Source organism: Rhinopithecus bieti, unplaced genomic scaffold (genome assembly GCF_001698545.2).
Source record: "Rhinopithecus bieti isolate Rb0 unplaced genomic scaffold, ASM169854v2 scaffold_64915, whole genome shotgun sequence".
Taxonomy (NCBI): Eukaryota; Metazoa; Chordata; class Mammalia; order Primates; family Cercopithecidae; genus Rhinopithecus; species Rhinopithecus bieti.
The window spans coordinates 453,116-479,390 of NW_016825936.1; the positions used below are offsets into that span (position 1 = coordinate 453,116).

General features: G+C 39.5%; 2 protein-coding genes across 5 annotated transcripts in view; one reads left to right on the forward strand and one right to left on the reverse strand.

Annotated features, from left to right (window-relative positions):
- GPR65 (G protein-coupled receptor 65) overlaps positions 1 to 10,146 on the reverse strand; it is a 20,974-nt gene extending 10,828 nt beyond the window's left edge. For 2 of the 4 annotated variants that reach the window (XM_017863229.1, XM_017863231.1), the window contains exon 1: positions 10,059 to 10,146. The gene's annotated coding sequence lies outside the window, so the exon portion shown is untranslated. Of the gene's footprint in view, positions 1 to 8,381; positions 8,401 to 10,058 lie in introns of those variants that run through there. The other 2 variants (XM_017863228.1, XM_017863230.1) reach the window with 2 other exon arrangements.
- The window catches only part of GALC (galactosylceramidase), a 62,121-nt gene continuing 45,054 nt past the window's right edge, over positions 9,209 to 26,275 (forward strand). The window contains exons 1-6 of the mRNA XM_017863227.1: positions 9,209 to 10,393; positions 14,852 to 14,920; positions 15,163 to 15,226; positions 16,788 to 16,901; positions 20,327 to 20,466; positions 22,647 to 22,685. Coding sequence (XP_017718716.1) covers positions 10,199 to 10,393; positions 14,852 to 14,920; positions 15,163 to 15,226; positions 16,788 to 16,901; positions 20,327 to 20,466; positions 22,647 to 22,685 — 621 coding nt within the window. The 5' untranslated portion in view covers positions 9,209 to 10,198. The remainder of the gene's footprint in view (positions 10,394 to 14,851; positions 14,921 to 15,162; positions 15,227 to 16,787; positions 16,902 to 20,326; positions 20,467 to 22,646; positions 22,686 to 26,275) is intronic.

Sequence of the window (26,275 nt, forward strand, 5' to 3'; positions counted from 1 at the left end):
GGGATTGGATATATAGTATTTGATTGTAGAACTATTTTCTCCTTTAATTCTCCTCTTGGAAACAGAGATGGCTAGAAGCAGTTGAACTAACTAGCTGAGACAAATAATTTTATGAAACTTGAAAATTTTATTTGAGAAAGATTTTTATTGTTATTACAAAAAACTCTTGTACTTTAGCAAGTTAAAGTTAATGCCAAATCTATAAGCGGTTTAATATGAAGTGAAATTAGCTCCTATAACTTTCTTGCTATTGATATATAAAAAAGTCAGAAATATCACTTTTGAATCTTGCCCTCATAAACTTTTATTATAAATGAAGGGAAAATATTGTTTAAAAGAACATAATTGATTTGGGATGAAAACATTTGACCTAATTTTAAAGATGTAATCAGGACATTTTGAATCTGTGTTTGTAAAACGACATTAAGGGTTGGTGGTTGGTGGTGGCGGTGGTGGTGCTTTTTTTTTTCTTTTCTTCTCCTACCCGAGATGGAAGAGATGAGCCTGTATATAAGCAAGGCTTTTCGTATTGAAGTTGATCAGGGTGTATCAGGAATGTAAAGATTTTCAATACTTCCTTTGTAGGTCTTTCTTTAAGAATAATAAAACTAATACCTTACATTTATAAAGTACAGGAAAGCTTATAAAGTAATTTAGCATATAGTAAATCATAAATCAGAATATGTTATTGAAATAATAAAATTATAAAGTAAAAAATTAATAATAAATGTCTTGAACTTTTACAAAAATGAAAGTAATGATTTCAGTTTACTCGAGACTCTAATTCAAAATTCTCATTTTCGCTTGGTTTTGTACATCTGCTTATCTGTGGTTTCTATACACGGGATATCTTTTTTTAAGTTCGGGGTACAAGGGCATTGTTATGTAGGTATTTCATTACTCTCATAATCTCTTATTTTATCTGAATAGACTATACTTCTGCTTTTAGGGAAAGGATATTTTTTCATGTCCATATCACATATGTATGTAGTTTGCTTTTCAATAAAAAAAGGTTGTAGTTAAGAAACATAAGAAACACAAACTTTCATTTCTCCTGATTTAACAGGAGAAAAAGCTGGAGCTGAGCTATGCTAACACCTTGCCAATTCTATACAATAAGAAATTTACCAGCTTTTAAGAAATTTGCTTCTTAATATGGAAAATATGGCAATACTGTATTTTCAATGATAGGGCTACCTTTTATAATGAATGGTTACAAATTTTAAATCATTGAGTCACTGTGACATTTTAACAATGTAACGATGAGATAAAGACAATAAGTAGTTATTCAGAACATTGCCTTAAAGGGGTTGGTATTTCTGACCAGTCCATTATTTGGTCTTCTTGTGGTCACAAACTGGGGACCCAACACTGGCCAGTTGGGCTACTCATCGTGTAATGGGGAGGAGATTGTGGATCTACCTGGTTCCAACTTCTCCATGGGGCAGACAGTGCAAGAGTGTGTTCTACTGATGAAGGCGTCCTTTGTGAGACCACACTATCTGCTAGGTGTAGTTTCACTAGTTAAAGCAGCAACTAAATATGGCAAGGTAAGATTTTGAAATCATGCTGTATTTTCCCAGCCACATTTCTTTTCACTCTAGCCCTACCCTGACACTATCAGTGAACCATTTTGCATTTATTGCCTCGAGGAAATTTCTGGCACAAGCAGGGAAAAAAAAGAAGACAATGTGAGTTTTGAGTTTCAAAAGATTTAGGGAACTCAAGGCCATGGAAAAGACTGAGGCACAGACACTACGCTTGGGAGGATATGGGTTGAAATAAAGTAAAACTTCCCAGCCCCTAAAACTGAAAAAGATTGTCCTGCTTGGTGGGGGTTGGGTTTACCGTTGTGAGAGAGGAAGTGTGTTCAAGAGCTTAGATGTGGTCAGTGCTTGAGAAAGGGGCCCTGCATCTTGATTGCTGTCCTCACTTCCAAGCAAGCCCTGAGGTAGGGGTGGGTGACAAACACCCTAGATGAGTTGGGTGATCTGCGGAGGAGAGTGAACCTGTTCCTCATTTCCAAGGAGAGACTCAGGAGTATGTACCTGAGAGACCTCACTGTTGTAGTTGGGTATGGTTTGTTTGCTTTTACAAAGCTGGTGTTGATTTGATTCCCAGTGTGGCAGTAGTAGGAGGTGGGGCCCAGTGGGAGATGTTTGGGCAATGGGGGTAGATCCCTCCTTAATGGCTTGGTGCTGTTCTGAAGTAGTGAGTGAGTTCTTTCTCTGGATTAGTTATCTCAGGACTAGATTAGTTCTCCAGAGAGTGGGCTGTTGTAAGTGAAGGGGTGGCCTGCCCCTCCACACCTGTGGGCATTTCTTGTTAGGTGGAACCAGAGACTTGAGAAAAGAAATGAGATACAGAGACAAAGTATAGCAAAAGAAAAAGTGGGCCCATGGGACCGGCGCTCAGCATACAGAGGACCCATGCCGGCACCGGTCTCTGAGTTCCCTTAGTATTTATTGATAATTATCTTTACCATCTTAGAAAAAAGGGAAGTAGCATGATAATAGGATCATCGTAGGGAGAAGGTCCGCAGTAAGACATATGAATAAAGATCTCTGTGACACAAGTTTAAGGAAAAGTGCTGTGCCTTGATATGCACATGCAAACATCTCCATAAACATTTTTAGTGCATAAAGAGCAGCATTGCGCCAGCAAGTCCCACCTTTCGCCCTAAGGCGGTTTTCTCCTTTCTCAGTAAACAGAACGTACAATCAGGTTTTACACGAGATGTTCCATTGCGCCAGGGACGGGTAGGAGACAGAATGGCTTTTCTCTATCTTCAACTGCCAAGAACTTCTTTCCTCTAATACTAGGTCCTCCTCAGCAACAGGGGGAACCCGTTCACGGGTGTCAGGGGGACGATTAGGTCTTTCTCTTCCCACGAGGCCATATTTCAGACTATCACATGGGGAGAAACCTTGGACAATACCCAGCTTTCCTAGGCAGAGGTCCCTGCGACCTTTGGCAGTGTACGTGTCCCTGGGTACTTGAGATTAGGAGAATGGTGATGACTTTTCACAAGCATACTGCCTTCAGGCACTTGTTTAACAAAGCACACCCTGCATAGCCCAAAATCCTTTAAACCTTGAGCCACCACAGCACATGTCTCTTGCAAGGACAAGGTTGGGGTAGGGTCACACATTAACAGCATCTCAAAAACAGAACAAGATGGAGTCTCTTATGTCTACTTCTTTTTATATAGACATAGTAACAGGCTGATCCCTCTTTCTTTTCCCCACAGTAAGAGCCTGGATACCTCTCTGGCCCTCTTTGCATGTGTCCACTTTCCTTTGGATTTTCTCTGCCATGCTGTCTCACACCATATGCAAAAATTAACTCAAAATGGGTTAAGACTTAAATGTAAGACCTGAAACTGTAAAGCTGGTAGAAGAAATCATAGAAGAAAACTCCATGACATTGGTCTGGGCAATGATGTTTTGAATATGGCCCCTAAAACACAGGCAACAAAAGTGAAAATAGACAAATGGAATTACATTAAACTAAAAAGCTTCTGCATATCCAAAGAAACAGTCAACAGAGTAAAGAGACAACCTACAGAATGAGATAAAATATTTGCAAGTCACATATCTCAGGGGTTAATATCCAAAATAAATAAGGAATTCAGCTCAATAGCAAGAAAATAAATAACCTGATTAAAAATGGGCAAAGGAGCTGAATAGACATTTCTCAGAATACATATAAAAGGCCAACAGGTATATTAAAAAATGCTCAAAATCACTAATCATAAGGGAAATGCAAATTGAAAACAATATCACCTCACACTTGTTAGAATTGCTGTTATCAAAAAGAGGAAAGAAGATGTTGTCAGGGATATAGAGAAAAGGGAACCCATGCACACTGTTGGTGAGAATGTAAATTAGTTTAGCCATTGTGGAAAACTTGCAGTTCCTCAAAAAATTAAAAATGGAACTACCATGTGATTCAGCAATCTCACTACTGGGTATATTTCTGTTGGAGAGCATTGTAATAGATGTTTCAAAAATATTTTGAGTGGTGAGAACCTCTTGTACAGTCATTTTCTTCATGCCTGGGGCCTGGAGCTAGGTGGATTCTAAAATTCTTTTCCTGGCAGGAGTGCAATAAAGTAGGTATTTGCAATCCAAGGAGGAGTAGAAATATTATAGGTAAAGCATAGGAGGACAATACAATTTCCTGGAATTCCTTTATTTGAGCAAATCTATGCTGTAACAATTACCAGCAAAAGGACTACAGGTGGTGAAGGCAGTTTTTACAGTGGAGAAATGCAGACACAGAGACTGACACTTCTTTGCAATTATCACATCAGCTTTGGATCATAACCTAGTGTGTCCATCAGGGTTCCTTGCTGCAGGTAACAGAAACCATCTGTGGGTAACCTGAGAAGAAAATGAATGACTCAGAAAGAAAGAAATCAGGATATGGAACAAATCGATGCAGAAACTTCAGAATAAGACTTGTAAAATGGGTTAGAGTCAAAGGACCAAAAAGACAGCCAGGTCACTCTGTCTGAGCATTCAGGTAAGAATGGCACTGCTTGATCACGCTGCTTTAGGTATCTGAGGCCACCACTGACGAAGCCTCTATGCAGCTGCCTCTTCTGGACTCTGATATGGCTCTTGTGGGATTTCTCAACTGTGCATACATCTAGTTACTCTTCCAAGGTCAAATTTGCAGGTTCAAGGAACTGATTGAGAAAGCCTGGTCATTGTCAGAGCCTGTACTGCTAGGGACAGTAAGAGAGAACATCTAGTTCCTTTACTTCTGAAGAAGGCAGAATTCTCCTTCACACCAAGATTCTCACTATGAGGAATCAGCCACACATGACATGGATTTGGATGACTGTAGACAACAACCCAGAAAAAGAAAAATTGAGACCAATAGAAAGACAGGAATAATCTGTTTTTGCAGAATTAATTGTGGGGAAAGCAGTAAACTCAAAAGTTACACTATAGTTACATAGGTATGTCATTTGTTATTATTTATATAAGCACTCATATAACACATAGGATGTGTGGGTCACTCTTCTAAGTGCTATATAAATATTAGCTTGTCCAATGTTCACATTAATGTATTGCCATCATTATCTCTATTTTATGGATGGGTAAATTGAAGCCCAAAGAAGTTATGTAACTCAACCAAAATTACACTGCTACAAAGCCATTGGAGAAAGATTTGAAGCCAGGCAACCCGGGGCTCCAGGGCCAATATTCTAACTACTATACTACATTGCTCTTTGCTGTAGAAGTTTTTATTTGTAGTTATACTTCAGAAAATGTTCAGTAAGCAATTTATAATTTATTTTATTAGGTGGATTCTGTCCTCTGAATTATTTTCATTTTGTTTATATAAAATTCTGAATTAATAGAGCCTTATAACAAATTTTAGAGAGAAGTCACTGAACAGGGCAGTGTAACTAACAGTTGCAATCAAGAAACATGTCCAGAGTTGAAAGACCAGACAAATGGCAGATGTTGAATATATACTGAAAGGAATATAAGTCATTCTCCCATAAAGACACATGCAAGTGGATGGTCATTTCAGCACTATTTGCAATAGCAAAGACATGGAATCAACCTAAATCTCCATCAATGGTCTATCAGTGAATAAAGAAAATGTGTTACATATGCAACATGGAATACTCTGCAGCTATAAAAAAGAATGAGAAGCCGGGTGCTGTGGCTCACACCTGTAATCTCAGCACTTTGGGAAGCCGAGGCGGGCAGATCATGAGGTCAGGAGTTCGAGACCAGCCTGACCAACATGGTGAAACCCTGACTCTATTAAAAATACAAAAATTAGCCAGGCGTGGTAGCAAACACCTGTAATCCCAGCTACTCAGGAGGCTGAGTTAGGGGAATCGCTTGAACACGGGAGGTAGAGATTGCAGAGAGCCGAGATCACACCATTGCACTCCAGCCTGGATGACAGAGCAAGACTCTGTCTCAAAAAAAAAAAAAGAAAAATTAGATCACTTTCTTTGCAGTAACATGAATGGAGCTGGAGGTCATTACCCTAAGAAGACTAACACAGGAACAGAAAATCAAATACTACATATTCTCACAAGTCAGAGCTAAACATCGAGTACATAAGGACACAAACAACAACGAAACAACAGGCACTGGGGCTGACTTAAGGGTGGAGGGTGGGGGGCAGGGGAGGATCAAAAAACTACCTATCGAGTACTATGCTTATTACCTGGGTAATGAAATAATCTGTACATCAACCCTAGGACATACAATTTACCTTTGTAACAAACCTGCACATGCACCCTGAACCTAAAATAAAAGTTAAAAAATATAGCAGATGTTACAGGACAGTTCGAGAAAACACTATACACTCTTATGTCCCAGGGGATTCCTACTTTAAGAACTCAACTATACTTGAAGGTCAAAGCTCTGGGCAATCCAATAAATATGCACATCAGGTCCTCTGATAACCCTGGGTTCTTAATGTACATTAGCTATGATTTGTCTTTAGTTCAATTCAACTAAGCATAGTTAGCATAGTTTGGGCACTGTGCTTAAGATGTACAAATAAGAAATAAACCTGGCCTCTGCCCTAGAATTTCTGACAGCCTAATACCAAAAACATGGAATCAACCTAAATGCCGATCGATGGCAGACTGAAGGGGAGGTAGACTGATTTATAAAAGTAAAGCCTTTTCCTGAAGTGAGACAACAGACTACTATCCTACTGTTTTATGACAGTCTTGGGGAAAGAAAAAAGAAAAAAAAATCCAGACTGCTATTAGAGTTTATCAATACATTTTCATTAAAAGGCAAGATCTCTGATCCCTCTCAAGAGACTATTTGATTTTGGTCACATTATTTTATTTAGAAAAAGGAGAGATGTGGGGTGGCCGAGGTGTAGTTGTGATACTTAGAAAAATCATCGTGTTTCCTTTGGCAGACCATTTACGAACTCTGGAATGGTACAGAGGTCAGGGTGGCCCTTGAGCAACGATAACATGCAAATTCTTGAAGTGTTTCAGATTAAACAGAGAGACAGAAACACTGTCATTTAAAATCTGAAAACCGGGACCTTCCTTTCTTACCATCTTATCTCACTGACCCTGATCCACAGATGCAAGGGAAGCTAAGCATATGATCACTTGTGGGGTAACTGTCATTTTTCTTTATCTCACATCGTGAGCACATTTGAGGGCTGTGCCCAGCACTCCAGGGATCTCTGTCAGCTTGTATTTATTGGCCTTTTATTAGAAACTTTCTTGCCTCATGTCTGGTCTCATGAATATAGATCAGAAATTAGAAACAAAAAATATTTATCTGGTAAGCAATTTCTTTGGTAACTGAACTAACAGGAACTACTGGGACTTCCTGGGAGTGAGGCTACCTTTTCCCTTAGAGTTTGTTTCCTCTTTTGTAGATTTCACATATTGCTCAAATATTTGTGGCATGCATTCCAACTACAAGGTGCAACTGAGGGCGGAGAAAAGGGAAAACTTAGTTGGGCAGACAGCTAAAGCTGGTCTTTGGTAAAATTCTTTTAAACAGAAAGACAGCCTGAAAAATCAAGCTACAGGCACAAATAGAGTGGCCTGGGGAAAACTCAGGCAACAGCTGCACTGATAAAGAAAGGAAGGCCCAGCATAGAAGCCTTTTGTTCTTTGTGTGATTAGCAGGTTCCCAGGAAAAAGTTTCTACCCTTTTTCAGGCACATACATGGTGGGCTCTGTGGGAACTTGCATGGGGGTGGAGAGGGTGCTTACCTAGAACCCACCACAGTCACACAAAAAAGAGAAGCTGAACTTTATCCTTGCCCAAGACATACCCACAGCTGCACAGATAAGGGGAGTTGCACAGATAGCTTTACAGTAAGTTACACGAACAGCTACAGAGATGAGAGGAGTTTCTTATAAAAGCTTTTGGATTCAACTGTAATAGTGGCAACCCATCTGGGACCCCTCTCCGCTGCAGACAGCTTTCTTCTTTCATATAATAAACTCTCTCTTCAACATCACTCTGGTGTCCACCTCCTTCTTTTGGTTGTGAGACAAGAAGCTTGGATAACACCTCAGATAACGAGACCACTGACCACTGACCCGTTTGACAATGATGTGCTACAGGATGGTGTATGCTGGGTATTCATACATCATCATGCAACTTCCTAATTTTATGTGTAAGGTAGTTTCCTCTCTTATCACCTTGGTATTTCCCATCTAGTCACGGTATTACATGGGTCTTATGCGCTTGTTAAGAGCTGGTAAGAGAAGCTTAACATTCACTTGATCGAATGGTTACTATGGCTTGTATCCACAGGAGCTCCAGCTCATGCTTAATATATTGTGTCAGAACAAATGGATCAGAGTGAATTCTGTAACAGTAAATCCACAGAACTGGAACATTACTGACTTGCATCATAAACTGGTTGCAGTGGGAAGGCAGAGAGCTCAGATTCGTGTTGTACTGGGGAAAGAAGAAACCAAAGAAAATAAGTGGTTCATACACATATTTAACCGATTCAAGCCAGAAGACTACTGAGGGTGAAGGGAGCATTATCAATAATTACGTTCAGACAAAGGTTGTGACTGCCCTTAGTAAACCAGGATAGATGTAATTTAAAAAGAAAGAAAGAACAAACATAGCTAATGTACATTAAGAACCCAGGGATATCAGAGGACCTGATGTGCATATTTACTGGATTGCCCAGTGTTTTGACCTTCAAGAATAATTGAGTTCTTGAAACTTAGATTTAGGTTTGTGGTTAAGGGGCAAAATAATCAGATTCCAAACAGGGTTCTGCAGACAAATCCCACAGATCCTAAAGTCTCTGGGTCTTTTCCTTGCCATTGTGGTATCTCAGGGGCTTGTGCAGGCAATGACAACCAGCTCCATACTTCTGCTAAGAGAAATTTGGGGATCAGAAAATCTTTCTCTGCAGCTCTTCAGAGTCTCTTTAATTTACTTCAATAACAAGGAAATCAGAAATCTCAGGACAGTGCTGGATGTGGCAGAAATTCCAGGGCAATTCACAACTTTCCTACCAATTTAGAGTTATCTGTCTGGAATCACTTCTACTGACAGTGGAAGATAGTTTATAAAATTGTAGGGGAGGCAAAATTTCACCTTCATCCCTGTAGGGTCCCAGCAGGGCCCTAGTATTAAATTGATTTAAGATATTAATAGACTGACAGGAGAGAACCACACGAATTTATTTTAAATGGCACGGGGGGCCTCATTAAAAAAACCAAACCAAACAAAAACAAACAAAAAAACAAAACCTAAAGCAGCAGTTAAGAGTCAATTGCTTATAGAGTGAAATGGACAAAAAACAGTAAGTTGTGAAACATAAGGCAAAGGGGCTTGCGCTAGAGTAATTAATTGGGTAGAGAAGTGACTAGAAAGATAGGGATTAACAAATTTTGTTTGGACAGATTTCCCTCGACTTCAACTTTCTGTTCTTGAAGATAAGAATGTTATTTTATAGGGAAGACATGTTTCACATGGGAATTTCATCTCCTCCTTTTAAGACACATAATATCCATGAGAGTGATCTTGCACCTGCTGTTTTTAAGTGCCTTTAATTTAAAATAGTCAATATGCCACAGCAGCATATTTTGAGGTGGTATATTATTAACTCCTTCAAGGCTAAAAATCTTGAATATGCCGGGGTAGTTTCCAGACTGGAGAACCTTCTCAGCTAACATTTGCCACTTGTGGAATGCATTCAATGTACTGAGTGCTTATTAACTTTTCTCTCAGTCCCTCACTGCTGCTCTTCTCGCCTCATCTCATATAAGGGAAAACTCAGGCTCCAAAAGCAAATTGATTTCCACCAAGATAACAATGGAACTGGGACCTGGGGTCCAAGCCTGGTCCTCGCACAAGGTAGATACTCCCTGAGATGCTGGGCAAGAGCCATGGTAGAGCCACTCATTGCCCTCTTCCCTGGGCAGACCTTGGACATCCACCTTCCCTGCGTTAAAGTGCCCCACCAGGTGACGTCGGAAGAGAAGTACATGTGAAATCCCGTGGCTGACCACAGACAGGCGAGCAATAAGAAAAAGCTCGCCGCTTCCTTCCTCAAACCTGCGCTGGCTGCGTCAGTGGCCCTTGACCCGCACTCAAAATGGCGGCGGCGGCGTCAGCGTCGGCGGCCTCTCGCCCGTATCTATCGTGGCGGCGACGGGACCCGCCTCCCTGGGCGCCGGAGTCATGTGACCCACACAATGGCTGGGTGGCTACTCTCGGCTTCCCGGCAACGCCGAGTGAAAGCCATGACGGCCGCCGCGGGTTCGGCGGGCCGCGCCGCGGTGCCCTTGCTGCTGTGTGCGCTGTTGGCGCCCGGCGGCGCGTACGTGCTCGACGACTCCGACGGGCTGGGCCGGGAGTTCGACGGCATCGGCGCGGTCAGCGGCGGCGGGGTGAGCGGCGAGTTGCGGGGATACGCGGGGGGCGACAAGAGCCCGCCCCGTGAGGCCCGCCCCACAAACCCCCGGGGCGTTGCCCTGCGTTTCGACCCGCTCCACCTTCGGCCGCACTCTCCTAGGGTGCCCGTCAGCAGGCGGTTGGGGCTTGTTCGCTGCGGGGCTGGGGCGGGTGCTTTCTCGTTTAACACGAACCACAGAGGCAGTTAGGTTTGAACGAATGAGGATCCGGAGGTCCAGAGAGTAAAGTGACAGGTCTAAGCAGTGAAGAAGCCGGGGCTGGAACCCTAGTCCCAGGCAATGGGCCCCAGGCTGTCTTCATCGCGGAGATGGCAGTCGGGCAGCGTCGCTCCAGAAAGGGCCAGGGAGTGCGGGAGCGTCCGTGTGCGGAAGAGAACGCTCCAGCGGGATTCTTTGGCTGTGTCTCTTCCTTTTGGGGGAGTTGGTGGGTGGTGGAGTCGTAAGTCTCGGGCAGTTGTTAGTGCAGGGTAAGGATGGGCTTCTCCAGAGATGGTAGCGCCGAATAGGATGTTGTTTGGAGGCAGGACTGGTGCCTCAAGGTGTCTTTAAAAGGAATATAAGCGAGCGGCCTGAAACTACCAGGTACTCCCTCTGGGCCCACGGGCTTCATGGTGGCCAACCTTTGGGTGAGAAGGGTTTTGTTTTTTGGTTTTTGTACCCGAAATTACATCTAGGGCTAATTTTTTTTTTTTTAAATGTTAACGTTGAACTCGGGTTTTTGGGGTTGAGATGGATGGAGCTTGCATCCTTACATTCAACTCAGAACTAGCTTGAATGCCTGCTGCAAGGATGACCTGGTCGGTAGTCTGACCACATGATATAACTTGCTAGGGGAAATTTTTTTCCCCTGGAGTTAGCTGATCCTTTTTGATTTTTATGTTTTTTTTTATTCCCTAATTTGCAATCTCTCCAGCAGTGCTGATGTGTGTTTCAGGGGAAACCTGTGGGTCGATGAGCTAATGCATTTATTCTTTGCTACTACTATTCTCCTTTTTATGTTTTTGGTCTAAACCTGAAACAGCCAATATTTCATGAAATGGGGCCCCTTTTTTTTTTATAGCTTTACTTGTGATACTAAATCTAGCGTGAGAGCTTACCGAAAAATGGAAGTCTTTGTTTCCATTAGATTTATTAAGCCCAGTTTAAAATTACTAAGATGAGAAGAATCATTTCATAATTCAGAGTAGGAAACTCCTATCCAATCTGATAGAATATACAACAATTATTAGTATCCCTGTATAGTGAGTGCATTACTCCTCGTAGGAACTCACTAAATAATGAAAATTCTTGTAACATTATATTTGCATACCACATTAAACTTCTTTGTGGAGTCCTTGGTCCCTAGCCCAAGTTGTGGCAGTAAGTGTTTAGAATGCTGTCATTTAATCTTTATGTCAGAGAGGGAAAGCAGTATGGTACAGTAAGTAGTTAAGAATGTAGGGCTGGGCGCGGTGGCTCACACCTGTAATCCCAGCGCTTTGGGAGGCCGAGGGGGGCGGATCACAAGGTCAGGAGATCAAGACTACACTGCTAACACGGTGAAAACCCGTCTCTACTTAAAATACAAAAAATTAGCCGGTCACGGTGGCATGCGCCTGTAGTCCCCAGCTACTTGGGAGGCTGAGGCAGGAGAATCGCTTGAACCCGGGAGGCAGAGGGTGCCATGAGCCGAGATCGCACCATTGCACTCCAGCCTGGGCGGCAGAGTGAGACTGCGTTCATAAAACAAAACCAAACAAAACCCAAAAACCAAAACCAAACAAAACGTAAAGAATATAGACTAAAGAGAAGATTGCCAAGAGTGTATTCTGGGTTCTGCCACTTCACTGTATGACCTTGGCAGGTTATCTATTATAACTCCTCTCTGTCTCACTTTCTTTTTTTGGGATACAGTTATACTTGCATGGTAGGAGCATCGTGAGGATAGACCTAAAGTACTTAGGATGATGTCTTGCACATTACTGATTTTGGTTAATAACCAGTTTCAGGGATTAGGGAAGAGGAAGTTATTTCAAGGCCACTGGGTGATGAAATGTTCCCAGGGCTTTTTTCCTGGGCCTGTAAACAGTTCCAGGCCTCATTCAGGCAGTGTGGTTGGTAATCCTATGATTTGTTATTGCTTGATGGTGCATTTTAACATTTGGTTATATTGCCTTTGACTTATGCTGTTGTGTTAGGTGTGGCTATAGGTTTGTAATAGCATAATTGGTGTGTTTGCCTAAAGCCGATACTTTCTCTGTTAAATGGGAGTGCATAGAGGGCAAAATAAACCCTAGACAGCAAAGCGCACAGTTTTAATGGCATAGTGCAGGTCAGGAAGCATTGTTTACCTAGGGTCAAGGATATATTAGTGTGCCTATACAGTGTTCATTTAAAGATTGCCTATTTTGATATTGGAGCCCCTGCTAGGTTGTAAGCTCTTTGAGAAATATTTATTTTAAAAATCTGTATATATAACACTTGCCTTTATTGAGAACTTACTATGTACCAGGTAATGTGACAAGTCCTTTACATACATCTAAGTTTAGTCTTACAACAGCTGAATGAGTAAGATAGCCCACTTTACAATAATTTGCCTATGATTACATAGCTTATTAATGATGAAATCAGGATACAAACTCCATTTGACTTAAAGAGTCAAATGGAGTTGTTATGTTGCCCGTACCAGTGCAACAAAAGACCTATAAAATATTTAATAAGTGTTTATTGAATAACAAAGAATGAGTGTACGAACTTGAATAAGATTCAGTCCATGTCCTTAAGGAACTAAGAGCTGAGTCAGAAAAGTAAAGGAGTGATGAGGATGCAGGGTTCAAAGTGTTATAGTAGAGATATGGATCTGGTGCCAAAGGAGCCCAAAGGAGAGGCACTTACATCAAATCAGTGAGCAGGGTCAGAAGGCATCCTTCCTTGAAGAGGTGGAATTTAAGCTGAAAGGTGAATTGGAGTTGTCCAAGAGAGGATGTGGGGTGCATTCCAGGCGTAAGAATAGAAAACATTGTTTGATACACCTAGATAGAAGGTGTGAGAGTGATAAGGGTTAAAGTATCAGGGTTAGGAACTGAATAATTAAGGGATTTGGGTGCAAAATTGAGCAATTTGAACTTTATCCTGAAAGCTTTTAGGGAAGGGAAGATCTTAGCATGTTTACACAGAAGAGTTTCACGATTACATTTGCGTTTTGGGAAGCTTGCTCTCGTAAGTAACATGGGAGATAGAATAGAGGGAGAGGCAGAGGGGATGCCCTGAGACCACTTAGGCTTTTCTCATAAGTGAGGAGGGCCTAGGTAAGTCAGTGGGGTTGAAGAGAAGAGGAAGGATTTGAGAGCTATTAAGGATATCTTGGTGATTGAGGGTGCATGGGAAGTTTGGACAAAAGGTGGCCCAAGTTTATGGTGTAGGCAAGTGTTCGTTACTGAGACAGCAAGCTCAGGAAAAGGAGCAGATAGGTGCAAAAATGCTATGTTTGGTTTGGGATATATTGAGGTAGATGAGTGACTAGAGAGCAGCTCCATGGGTCTTTGCCTCACTGGTAGGGACTGGGGATGTTTTGGATGTGAGAACAAGTAGATATGGGCACTACCAGAATGTCAGTGGTAGCATATGTGAGAATATAAAATAGAAAGTTAAACCCCATAAAAGGGAAGTATTTTGTCCCTGTCATCATACACACACCTGGCAAAGTGTCAGCAGTTTGAACCTAGGACTGTCTGGTTTACAGGCCTGAGGATGTGCTACTGTTCCATGCCAAAAACCGGCCTCTTTTTATTTATTTTTTTATTATATTGCCTGCCAAAGGATAGATTATAGGTCAATTATTGGTTTTGTGATTTCTTTTTTCAAATAGTTGTATGCCATGGTCCAGGCATGATCCAGTATTGGTCCCTGCACTGTCCACTCTTGTCTTTCCATGCATTCTGATGCCACTCTTGGGTTAAGTTTCCTTAGTACAGCCTGGTCTGGAGATTATTGCTAGTTATTCTTAATAGTAACAGGTAGAATTTATGAGGATGGGGAAAGTGGTGCTTCCTTTCAGCACTGCTGCTTGTGATGTTTTTCTGGAAGATGTTAAGGGGCAAAATTTCCTGACATTCATCCCTCTCATCTTAGCCCTGAGATATTGTTGCCAGTTGGTTTCAAGATAGAAAATCTGAGTGTCAGGATAAGTTTGTGATTATGAGGTTAGCAAGTTTACCTCCCAGTTAACCCTCATCCCAGAAGAAGAGAACCTTTTAGCTGTTGGACAAACAGCAGCCCTACTTGCCCAGTGATTGGCACAGAAAGGCCAGATAAGCAACTTGTGAGGCGTTTTTCCATAGCCTGACCTTGCCTGAGGCTAAATATGTGTATACCAGGTGGTGTGCATGAACACAGTAGACAAATATTCATGATTGGATTTCTTTTATTCATACTTTTAAAAACTTATTTTTTTAGGCAACCTCCCGACTTCTAGTAAATTACCCAGAGCCCTATCGTTCTCAGATATTGGATTATCTCTTTAAGGTAATGAAAATATAATTATTTCTTGATACCTGTGATATTTTAGAAACTGTAGAGTGAATTTCACCTATAATTAGCCTCAAAATTCTAGTTTTTGAAAAAATGGCGCATTACTTTTGGAATAAATTGCTATTTGAAGTTTTACTTTTGTTTTTGCGCCTGTAAAACCTAAGGCAGTAATTAGTAATTGTCTTGAAGCATCATACAATACAGCACTATGTTAATACTGTTAATTCTTTTCACAGCCAAATTTTGGTGCCTCTTTGCATATTCTAAAAGTGGAAATAGGTGGTGATGGGCAGACAACAGGTAGGAGAATTTGGGACATAGGATTTCTCCCGTCAACATTTTAATCTATACCTCACCATATGGACTGTGATTTCAGAATATGTGTAAACAGTACCAACACTTTTGAGATTGATTGTTGCTTATTAGAGTGTTCCTCATTTTTAAACTGTAATTATTTTAAAATATTATATAGAATATGGTCCATCTAAAACAACATTCAGACTTTAAATTGCTTATTTAGTTGAAGTAATAGGTAGTAAACAAATCCACAGTTTTCTAAAATCTATATATACAGGACAGAGCATAGGGACAATTTTGAATTTTATTGAGAAGTTAGAAAGATTTTAATTTTATGTAGAGCATATAAAGTGCTATTAACTTAAAATATGTGGTAAAAATGTATGTAACCAGTGTTTCAGAGATACAGCTTTTTTTTCTTTTGAAAACAAAACTTTAATCACTAAATCTTCAGTCTTCATTGTCACTCTTTTGATTGGCTTTGTGTAGTCCATGTTATCAATTGGCAGTTTATAGGCCTTTTATTTTTCAGGAAGAAGAAAAAAATTCTCTCTATGATTAGATATAGCTTATTGTTTATAGATCAGATTCCATTATAATGAACTCTAGTGTATCTCCTGCATACTTGTATTCCTGCTAGTGATCTGGAAGTAATTCTTTGTTGAACAGATATGTCTATGTAGTGGTATTAGTGTTTATGTTGAAATAAAAAGTACAAAGCAAAAACAAAAGAAACCCCTATAACAGAAACTTTCCCCAAGCTATTGCATTTAACTGTTAAAACCTTTTAGGCAGAATTGACAGTGATGGGCTAATTTCACTTGCTGAAGCTAAATTAGAGGTAGAGATACATAAACAGGCAGTTCTTGTGAATTCTGATGTTTACCTTTAAGAAGAAATGTGCAAGGGCCTCTCGGAAGGCCCAGCTTAGCAGGGGCAGATATTTGTGAACTGTGGGAATATATGAGGACTTTAATAGCAGCTACCTACCTCAGTGCTAAGATAATGTAACCTCTACTAACTGCAGATGTTAGGATAGAATTTTGTTATTCTTAGAGTGGATATGTATACTTATTCCTTTTTTTTTCTCAAAACTCTTCCTATATCAAGAATTATTATAGGCTAAAGGTGTGGGTTCTGAGAACAGGGCTCAGGAGCCCGGGGATTCATATCCAGCATTGATAAGCTGAAAGTTGAGGTAATGAGAACTTCAAGTTGGACATGGGGATTTGAAAACCAGAGAGAGATCAAAAGCCCAGAAGAATGAATACTGGGAATTTTTAGTTATATGAGGTGATAACATTTCTCTCAGTACTGCTTATGATAGAAGGTTGTGGTTTTATTAAGACTTTTACAGTGCTTAAGATAATGAAAAAAGGATGAAGTAATGTGCTTTTATCATCCATCCTTAAGTTGTATAAGATTACGATTTGCCCAACTTCAGGATTAGAACTGGAATACCGCTTTTGTGAAGTGGGTGTCGCGGGTGGGAGTGGGGAGTGAGATGGTCCTAGGAAGTACCATTCATGGATCATTACTTCCGTTTTTGCTCTCCTCTATTCAGATGGCACTGAGCCCTCCCACATGCACTATGCACTAGATGAGAATTACTTTCGAGGATATGAGTGGTGGTTAATGAAGGAAGCTAAGAAGAGGAATCCCAATATTACACTCATTGGTAAGAAATGAAGTTTGCAATGTTTCTTCAATCTCTTTTCCTTTAACTTTTAAATTCTGGATCATGTTGGTGGAATCTCCATTAGTATGGAAGTGCTCGTAATGTCATTAATACTACCAGTATGCTACCAGCAGCAAAACATGTGTCAGGGGTGATCCTTTCTTTGCCCTTGTATATTATGTTGAATCCTTCTAATACCTGTGAAGTAAGGCATGATTCTTTCCATTTGGCAGGAAGAAGCAGGAGAGGCTTAGAAAAATTATGCCACTGACCTAAGGTCATAGACAGTTAGTAAATGGCAAAATCAGTTTTAGCACATAATTCCATGTTTCTATGATGCTAAACTACTTTTCTTCACAAAATCTGTCATCAATATTCATAAAAGGGTAATAGTATTCACAAATCTGTCATCAGTATTCGTAAAAGGGTAATACTATGCAGTAGTACACTTAACTAGTTACACAATTGTATATTACATGTAGTAGTAAACCCATTTTTAGAAAAGGTACATACAAAAGTGTTTTTTGTTTGTTAGTTTTTGAACTTCAATAATGTGCTGGTTACTGTTCTAGGGACTCAGGAAGCCAATCCCATCCCCAATCCCTGCACCTGTGGAGCTTGGGTTCTTTTGGAAGGATCATTGGCTAGTTGCTTCAATGGGACTATGTACATTTCACAGTTCTGTGAGAATGCGTACAGAGCCTGTGAAGTATTTCAAACATCAGAGTGATGGATACTTTCATCACTTGAAATGAATTTGATTTTTTGAAACAGGCTTAAATTCAAACTAAGTTAAATGAAATTAATGATTCATTTTCAAGACCTGATTTCTAGTTATTTAACAAAAAAATTCTCGCAATCAAATAAGGAGAAAAGAGTAATATTTCAAGTTAAAAGAAAAGGAGTAATATTTCTGTAAACGGGCTTTTGTAAGATTCCAGAAATGCTGTTTGCGCAAGTAAAAAGCATCACTGAATTTAGTAAATATCCTCCAGACTATTCCAAGGTCAGACCTCATTTAAAGTGGACGAGATTAATGGCAAGGCAAAAACATGCCAACAAAGACCTACACATGGAGGCCTTTTCAGATTGCATTTAGCATTTCATTTCAAGAATCATACCTCTGGAGCCAAACAAGGGATATAGGACCAATGGAAGCAGAACAGAGCCCAGAAATAATACCACACATCTACAGCCATACTGACTCTTTGACAAACCCGAGAGAAACAAGAAATGGAAAACGGATTCCCTATTTAAGAAAGGTGGCTGGAAAGATTGGCTTAGCCCATAAGTAGACACAGCGAAACTGCGGAGTCCCCCTTCCTTTACTCCTTACACGCAAAATTAAGTCAAGACGGATTAGGAGACTACAATGTTAACCTAATACCATACAACCCTAAAGAAGAAAACCCAGGCAGTACCATTTCAGCGACATGGCATGGGCACAGGACTTCATGCTAAACACCAAAGCAACGCAGCAAAAGCCAAAATGAAAATGGGACCTATGATAAACAAAGAGCTCGCACAGCAAAAAGAAACTACCAATCAGAGTGAAGCAGGGCAAACCTACAAAACGGGACCCGAAAATTTTTGCAATCTACTCATCGACAAAGGGGCAAAGCCAGAATCTCAAAGACATTCAAACAATTAAAAGAAAAAAACAAACAACCCGGCCCATCAAAAAGTGGGCAAACGGATATGAAACAACATTCTCGAAAAGCCAAGACATTCATACCAGCCACAGACACAATGAAAAAATGTCCATCATCACTGCCCATCAAGAGAATGCAACATCAAAACCACAATGAGATAACCATCCTCAATACCAGTTAGAAGGCAATCATTAAAAGTCAGGAAACCACCAGGTGCTGGAAGAGGATGCTGAGAAATAGGAACACTTTTACACTGTTGTGGATTGCGTAAACCTAGTTCAACCATATATGGAAAACAGTATGGCGAATATCCTCAAGGACTAGACCTAGATGTACCATATGAGCCCAGCCATACCCACACTGGTATATACCCAAAGGTTTAGAAATCATGCTGCTATAGACCTGTCGCGCTGACACTCCCCGGACGTAGTTTAGAGCAGGTGTTTTTTTGCTATTCACAATAGCAAAGACTGAATCAACCCAAATGTCATCTGTGACAGACCTGGATTAAGAAAATGGCACATATACACCATGGAATATTATGCAGCCATAAAAAAAGGAATGAGTGTGCGTCCTTTGTAGGAACCATGATGGCAGCTTGGAAACCATATTCTTAGCAAAACATTCACAAAGAACAGAAACCAAAACACTCGCATGTTCTCACTCAATAGTGGAACTGAACAATGACATCACTGGACGCGGGAAGGGAGCATCACGCATCGGGGCTATCAATCATGGGGGAAGGGGGGGACGGAGAGATGGCATGGGAGTTATACCTGAATTAAAGGATGAATTGATAGGTGCTCGAGCAAGTTTGATGGTGCAAGAACACCAACATGGCACAAGTATACATATGTAACAAACCTGCACGTCATACCATGACCCTAGAAACTTAAAGTATAATAAAAAAAAAAAAAAAAGAATTCGATACTTTAAGTCACATTTCTTATGTACACTTGGGTGTTCCTCCTGAGTTTAGAAAATAAGCATTTTGTCATTTTTATTTTTATTTTTTTCAGTGGTGAACTAGTTTGGTAATATATTTATTGCTGAGGAACTTAACTGTTGAGCTTATTTTAAAATTAGTAGCAATTTAAATTTAGAATTTTAATACGTACTTTTCTACTCTTCTCACTTTTTTACTTAAACATAATCAGGGTTATTGGAAGAATATGGACTTATTTGATGTGTATCACTTAACAGGGGTATATTTCTCTATGGATTCACTGTCATTTATATTGATATAAGAACAAACTAGTTTTGCTACATTACATTGCCTGACTGATTAATATTTTAAGGACCCTTAAATTATAAGAAGATGTACAAGTGAATGATAAATTTGTGTTATACATAACTCGAAGGAGTGAGTAGTTTGGAATAAGCCTTTTAGAATTCTTTGGTTTGACCTTAAAAAACAAGTTGAATATTGAACATTCCAACAATGAGTGGAAATGTTAAGTTAAAACATATGGTACATTTCTTTCTATTGGTAAGGGTCTTGGATAGAGGTGTTTGTATTTGTTATTTTTCTTTTGCCTGGAAGGAACATTTGAAATTGTGGGACCTGACTCTAGGGATCAATAAGGAATTATAGTGTCTATAGATTGGAAAGGATTTCAATAATTTTTATATGGTATATAAACTTTCCTTTAGTCAGATCTGTGTTGGTTTTTTGCAAGTTGAATGCTTTTCTTAAAAAAAATTTGTTCTATTTTCAATAGCGCCAACACCGTTATACCTCCTCTACCTTTGCCTCCTCCCTTCTCTCTGCAGGGTTGCCATGGTCATTCCCTGGATGGCTGGGAAAAGGTTTTGACTGGCCTTATGTCAATCTTCAGCTGACTGCCTATTATGTCGTGACCTGGATTGTGGGTGCCAAGCGTTATCATGATTTGGACATTGATTATATTGGAGTTAGTAATATATTTAAAATATGATTCAGTTTTGGACATGTATTTGTATTAAAATATGATTTGGTTCTAAGGTACTTTTTGACTAACCATTTTATGTCATGAGACTAATTTGTTCTTCTGGTGTCTGATAATAACACAAGCTAAGTACATGTGACCTTTAATTGCTCCCCTTTGCCCATCCCAATGTTGCCACTTTTGAAAACTGTACTAAGTGTATACCTCCTTCCTCTGAGCTGGTTTTTTTTTGTGTCAACCCAACTCAAATTCTTCAAAGCTTTCCCTATTTTCTCTGGTTCCTACAACAATGTTGTGTTTCCTAGACAGCTTATGGGTTAGTCTCATTTTATTCTATTGTTGTCTTAAGCCAAAGATTGGCAAACTTTTTATTAAAGGGCCAGAGCATAGATAGTTTTGGGTTTGTGGGCCAAAAGGCAATATTGAGGATCTTGAGGTAAATATATAGCCATTTAAAATGTAACTATTTAAAACTAAAAGCACTTTTAGCTCTCAAGTTGTAAAATGACAGATGATGGGCCAGATTTGGCAGGCTGGCTGAAATCTGTGTCCATCTGTCACAAACTGTTATTTAACACCTTAACACCTTTTAAGGATTTAAAAAGTATGGAAAATGATATCATGTCCAGCTTGTCTGTTGGCTGGGTGGAGGCATGCCTCAGGCTGCATCATACCCCACAGAGCCTTAACATACACATATTGGGTCTCCATAATCAGTTGCTTATTAATATACCATCAGTTAAAACTAATACTTAAACATTTTCATGCAATCATGACTTAGATTATCAGCAAACAATTATTGACCTCCTACTGTGTTGCAGGAACTGTGACTGTAATATTTTAGGGCTACTAAGATTAATAAGCTCTTGTATTCAGTAAGAGAAGTAGACACTGGAACATATTAACTGCAATACTACATGGTGATACAGGGCATGAGGATGAGCCAAGGGCATGAGGATGAGCCAAGGGCTGGAGGAAGTCAGAAGAAAGAATATACTAGCTTTTGCTATCCTCTTCCAAATTATGACTGAAAATTAGTTTATATTTGAGAACTTTCCTCTTTTTTTTTTTTTTTTTGGCACTATCGCCCAGACTGGAGTGCAGTGTTGTGGTCTCGGCTCGCTGCAACCTCTGCCTCCTGGGTTCAAGTGATTCTCCTGCCTCAAGTAGCTGGGATTACAGGCACCTGCCACCATGCCCAGCTATTTTTTTTTTGTCTTTTTATTAGAGACGAGGTTTCACTATGTTGGCCAGGCTGGTCTCAAACTCCTGACCTCGTGATCCGCCCACCTCAGCCTCCCAAAGTGCTGGGATTACAGGAATGAGCAACCACACCTGGCCGGAGAACTTTCTTAAATGTCAGGACATTTATAACCCATAGTGAGACTAAATGTAGGTTTGGTCTAATAGCTTTCTCTTATGGTAAAATCACAAGTAATGGGTGATTCACATCTTGTTTAGACTCATGATAACAGATGCTATGGTGAGGAGCTTCATTGATAAACTCTTTCCTGTATCATTGGAGTAAAAAGACCTGCACCTGGATTCTAGAATCATCTCTTGTTATTAACAGTTTTCTCCACTGTGGAGTTACGGAAGTTCTTTCAATTCTAAAACCTCAGGCTTCATGACTCTAAACCTAATAGATGTATATATGTTCCTTTTATCCATCCTCATTCAGAGTTTGCTTTTGTGACTAGCGTATTACTGTGATTCTCTGTGTATGCTTAAAAATATGCCTTCTATACAGTATACATATTAATACTTGGCTTTCAGGTGTGCCTATAGGGATCTTGTCATAATTGTTGTAACAGTTTCCATATCTATTAGTTCTCCAATGCCTAGTATAGTCTCTGGCACACATTGCACTGTCAACATGTGTTGAATGAATTAATGAATATTCCATTGTTGAAAATCTTTGGAATAAATTACTTTTGAAAATACCCATGAAATATTTTAAGGTTTTAAAATTATATTTTAATTCTAAAAAAGTTATGCTATCTTATAAGTATCTATAAATTCTATGGCAGGATATCCCATAAAGTTAAAAAAATGGCTTATCAGATAATATGAAAGATGATGAGAGAAATGGTATCTTAATGATAATCTACTTTCTGACATTTCATAACTTTCAATTCATACTTTTTTGACTTTTTGTTTTGCAGATTTGGAATGAGAGGTCATATAATGCCAATTATATTAGGGTATGTACAACTTTAGTATCTTTCTGTCTTTAACTTTTTAGTGAATAATTCCTTGTAGTTCCAAACACAGAAATTAGTAGGAAATTTGTGTTGGAAACACCATATTTTTTATACTACAGTTATTTATTTTGCTGGTTGTGACATAAAATTCAAGCAAAATCTTAACAATGTTTATATTCCTGATATTAAAGCATGTGTAATTCTTTGTGAGTCCTTAATTACCTTTGTCTAAAGAATTGTGTTGAATTTTTCTATTTTAAAACTCATTAGTTTTGGAATTCTGATGAATTTTATGAAACAATTATATCATTTTAGACTTTTAGGACTTCAAGAAATGTAGCTGTTTTTTCTTTGTCTTTTATCAAAATTTATGGCATATATTCTAATTCTTGTTTTCTATTGGAGTGTGTTATAGTACATGTTTCCCTTTGTGATTAGCAAAGAGGTGGCAATAACATCTGCCAATTGTGTTATTTTTGAGACACTTTTCCTAACTATTTATCTCCATTTAATTCTCACATCCTTACCTATGAGGTAACTACTATAATTGTTATTTTCCAGGAAAGGAAAAACAGAATAATAACTTCTGCCATTGGAAAAAAATGGCAGTTTTACTTTTCAGGTGGAGCTATTCTCTAGTTTACTTTTCACTTCCTTTTGTCTTGTTGTATGTATCTTTTCTCCAAGAAATATAATTTTGGGACAATATTTTATTTCAGGTTTTTAAAATTTTTTATGTTAAAAAAATTTTGTTTTTATTTCCATAGGTCTTTGGAGAATAGGTGGTATTGGTTACATGAGTAAGTTCCTTAGTGGTTATTTTTGAGATTTTGGTGCACCCATCCCTGGAGCAGTATACACTGAACCAAATTTGTAGTCTTTTATCCCTTACCTCCTTCCCATCCTTTACCCCTGAGTCCCTAAAGTTCATTTTATCATTCTTATGCCTTTGCATCCTCATAACTTAGCTCCCACTTATGAGTGAGAACATACGATGTTTGATTTTCCATTCCTGAGTTGCTTCTCTTAGAATAATAGTCTCCAATCCCATCCATCTTGCTGCAGATGCCATTAATGCATTGCTTTTTGTGACCCAGTAGTATTCCATTGTATACATATACTGCAGTTTCTTTATCCACTCATTGATTGATGGGCATTTGGGGCTAGTTCCAAATTTTCACAAATCCATCAATCCTGCTACTGGGTATCTACCCAGAGGAAAAGAAGTCATTATACAAAAAAGATACTTGCACATGCATGTTTATAGAAAAAAATTTCTTTAAATTGGGTGTTTTATGTTCTTAAGTAGATAAGGTTCAATACATTTCTTTCATATCTTCATTCAGTTAATCATAGAGCATTTATTTGCTCAACACTAGTTTGTCAGGCATTGTGCATATGGTTGTAATATAAGGATAGAGAATGTGGTTTTCTGCCCAAAAGGATTTTTTGTAGTGGGGAGGGTGGTATAGAGTCAGATATACACCTACCGTTCTTAGAAGGAGGCACACAGAGGAGATGACAACTCTGCCTGGGTTGATTGGGAAGTCTTTTAGAGGAGGTGATGTATAATTTGAATGTTCAAGAAGGGATAGATAGGAACTCTCCAGGTTGCTAAGGAGGGGCATAGCATGTGCAAAGAACTGAAGATTGAGAGGTAAAGGGATATGGGAGAAAAACAAGTCATGAAAGATGGTTTAAACAACGGAGGAAGAGTGGGGGCACTGACCCCATCAGTAAGCTGAAGTATTCACTGGAATAATGGCTTTTTTTTTTTTGAGATGGAGTCTCGCTCTGTCGCCCAGGCTGGAGTGCAATGGCGCCATCTTGGCTCACTGCAACCTCTGCCTCCCGGGTTCAAGCAATTCTCTGCCTCAGCCTGCTGAGTAGCTGGGATTACAGGCGCCTGGCACCATGCCTGGCTAATTTTTTTTGTATTTTTAGTAGAGATGGGAATTCACCATCTTGGCCAGGCTGGTCTTGAATTCCTGACCTTGTAATCCACCCGCCTTGGCCTCCCAAAGTGCTGGGATTACAGGCATGAGCCACCGCACTCAGCCAGTAATGGCATATTTTAATTAATCTGTAGTTGTAGGGGTGAAGAAGGCATAGATTGAGAAGATCTACTGCAGCCAGAACTAGGTAACTCAAGGTCAATTCCAGGCTGAAGTATGCTGGTGAGAGTGTGCTGGTGGGAGCAGAATGGGTTGGGGAGATGGGGCAGTGGAGCTATTAATAAGATTGGAGCACAGGGATTGTAAGTGGAAAGTCATGTCTGCTATGAGCACAGGTCTGATAAGAGCAGTAAGTGGACAGAGCAGAAGCCAAGTTGGTGCATGTATAGAGGATAACTCTGTAATCAGGTGGATGGCATTGCTACAGTATCTTCATAGTGAAAGGTGATGAACTTTTTAAATACCCAAATTTGACATTTCAAAGCTTATGTTTTATTTTCTTGTGATTATACATGTGTCTCTCCTGTGTTCATTTGAAGGAAGCATTATAAGTATTAGTTTCCATTTTCTTTTAAACTAATGAAATAAGCCAGGGCTGTATTTTATTTTATTTTAACTTTTTTACTATTAAGAATCTGTTGCTGACTCCAGTGCATTCTAATTCAACTAACCTGATTTGAAAGACTAATTGTTGCTCTAAAACACATTTTCAGTGTTTCAGACACTTCAGACTTCATTTCCTTTTCTCTGAACCTTTAGTTTTCCTACAGTAAAATCTCTCAGGATACAAAACCTTTTTACTTTGTGTTTGCCATTTTTTTCCAGCAAGATTTTATTGGGATCTGTGTTCCGTTTGTTGAAATGCCTATTGCAGGCCAGGTGCAGTGGCTCACGCCTGTAATCCCAGCACTTTGGGAGGCTGAAGCGCTGGATCACCTGAGGTCAGGAGTTTGAGACCAGCCTGACCAACATGGTGGTGAAACCCTGTCTCCACTAAAAATTCAAAAACATTAGCTGGGCGTGGTGGCAGATGCTTGTAATCCCAGCTACTTGGGAGGCTGAGGCAGAAAAATCGCTTGAACCTGGGAGGCAGAGGTTTCAGTGAGCCGAGATCGCGCCATTGCACTCCAGCCAGGGCAAAAAGAGCGAGACTCTGTCTAAAAAAAAAAAGAAATGCCTATCACAAAGAGTTCAATAATGACAGATGAATGTAGGTGCTCAGATTGGATAATTTTAATGAATATACATTCTTTTGGGATAATAAGATGACCCCGGAAAGAATAAAGATTTTTTTTTTCCTTTTCTTTTTTTTTTTGAGATGGAGTCTTGCTCAGTCACCCAGGCTGGAGTGCGGTTGCGAGATCTGGGCTCACTGCAAGCTCTGCCCATTTGTTTTTAATAGCAGAAATAAATATAATACAAAGGAGCAATTTATATAAAGATGACAAGGGTATTGTTTCTTTAAAGTTTTTTTTTTGTTTGTTTTTGTTTTTTGCTACTAGTATTTATGATTTATCCTGGTTTTCAGTGGTGTTCTTAAGTTTTCTAAATTGTGTCTAGAAAATCTCATCTAGGATCTGAGGATAGTGGATGGAAATGGAAGTATGGGTCTTTGGACCTTCATTCAGTTCAACC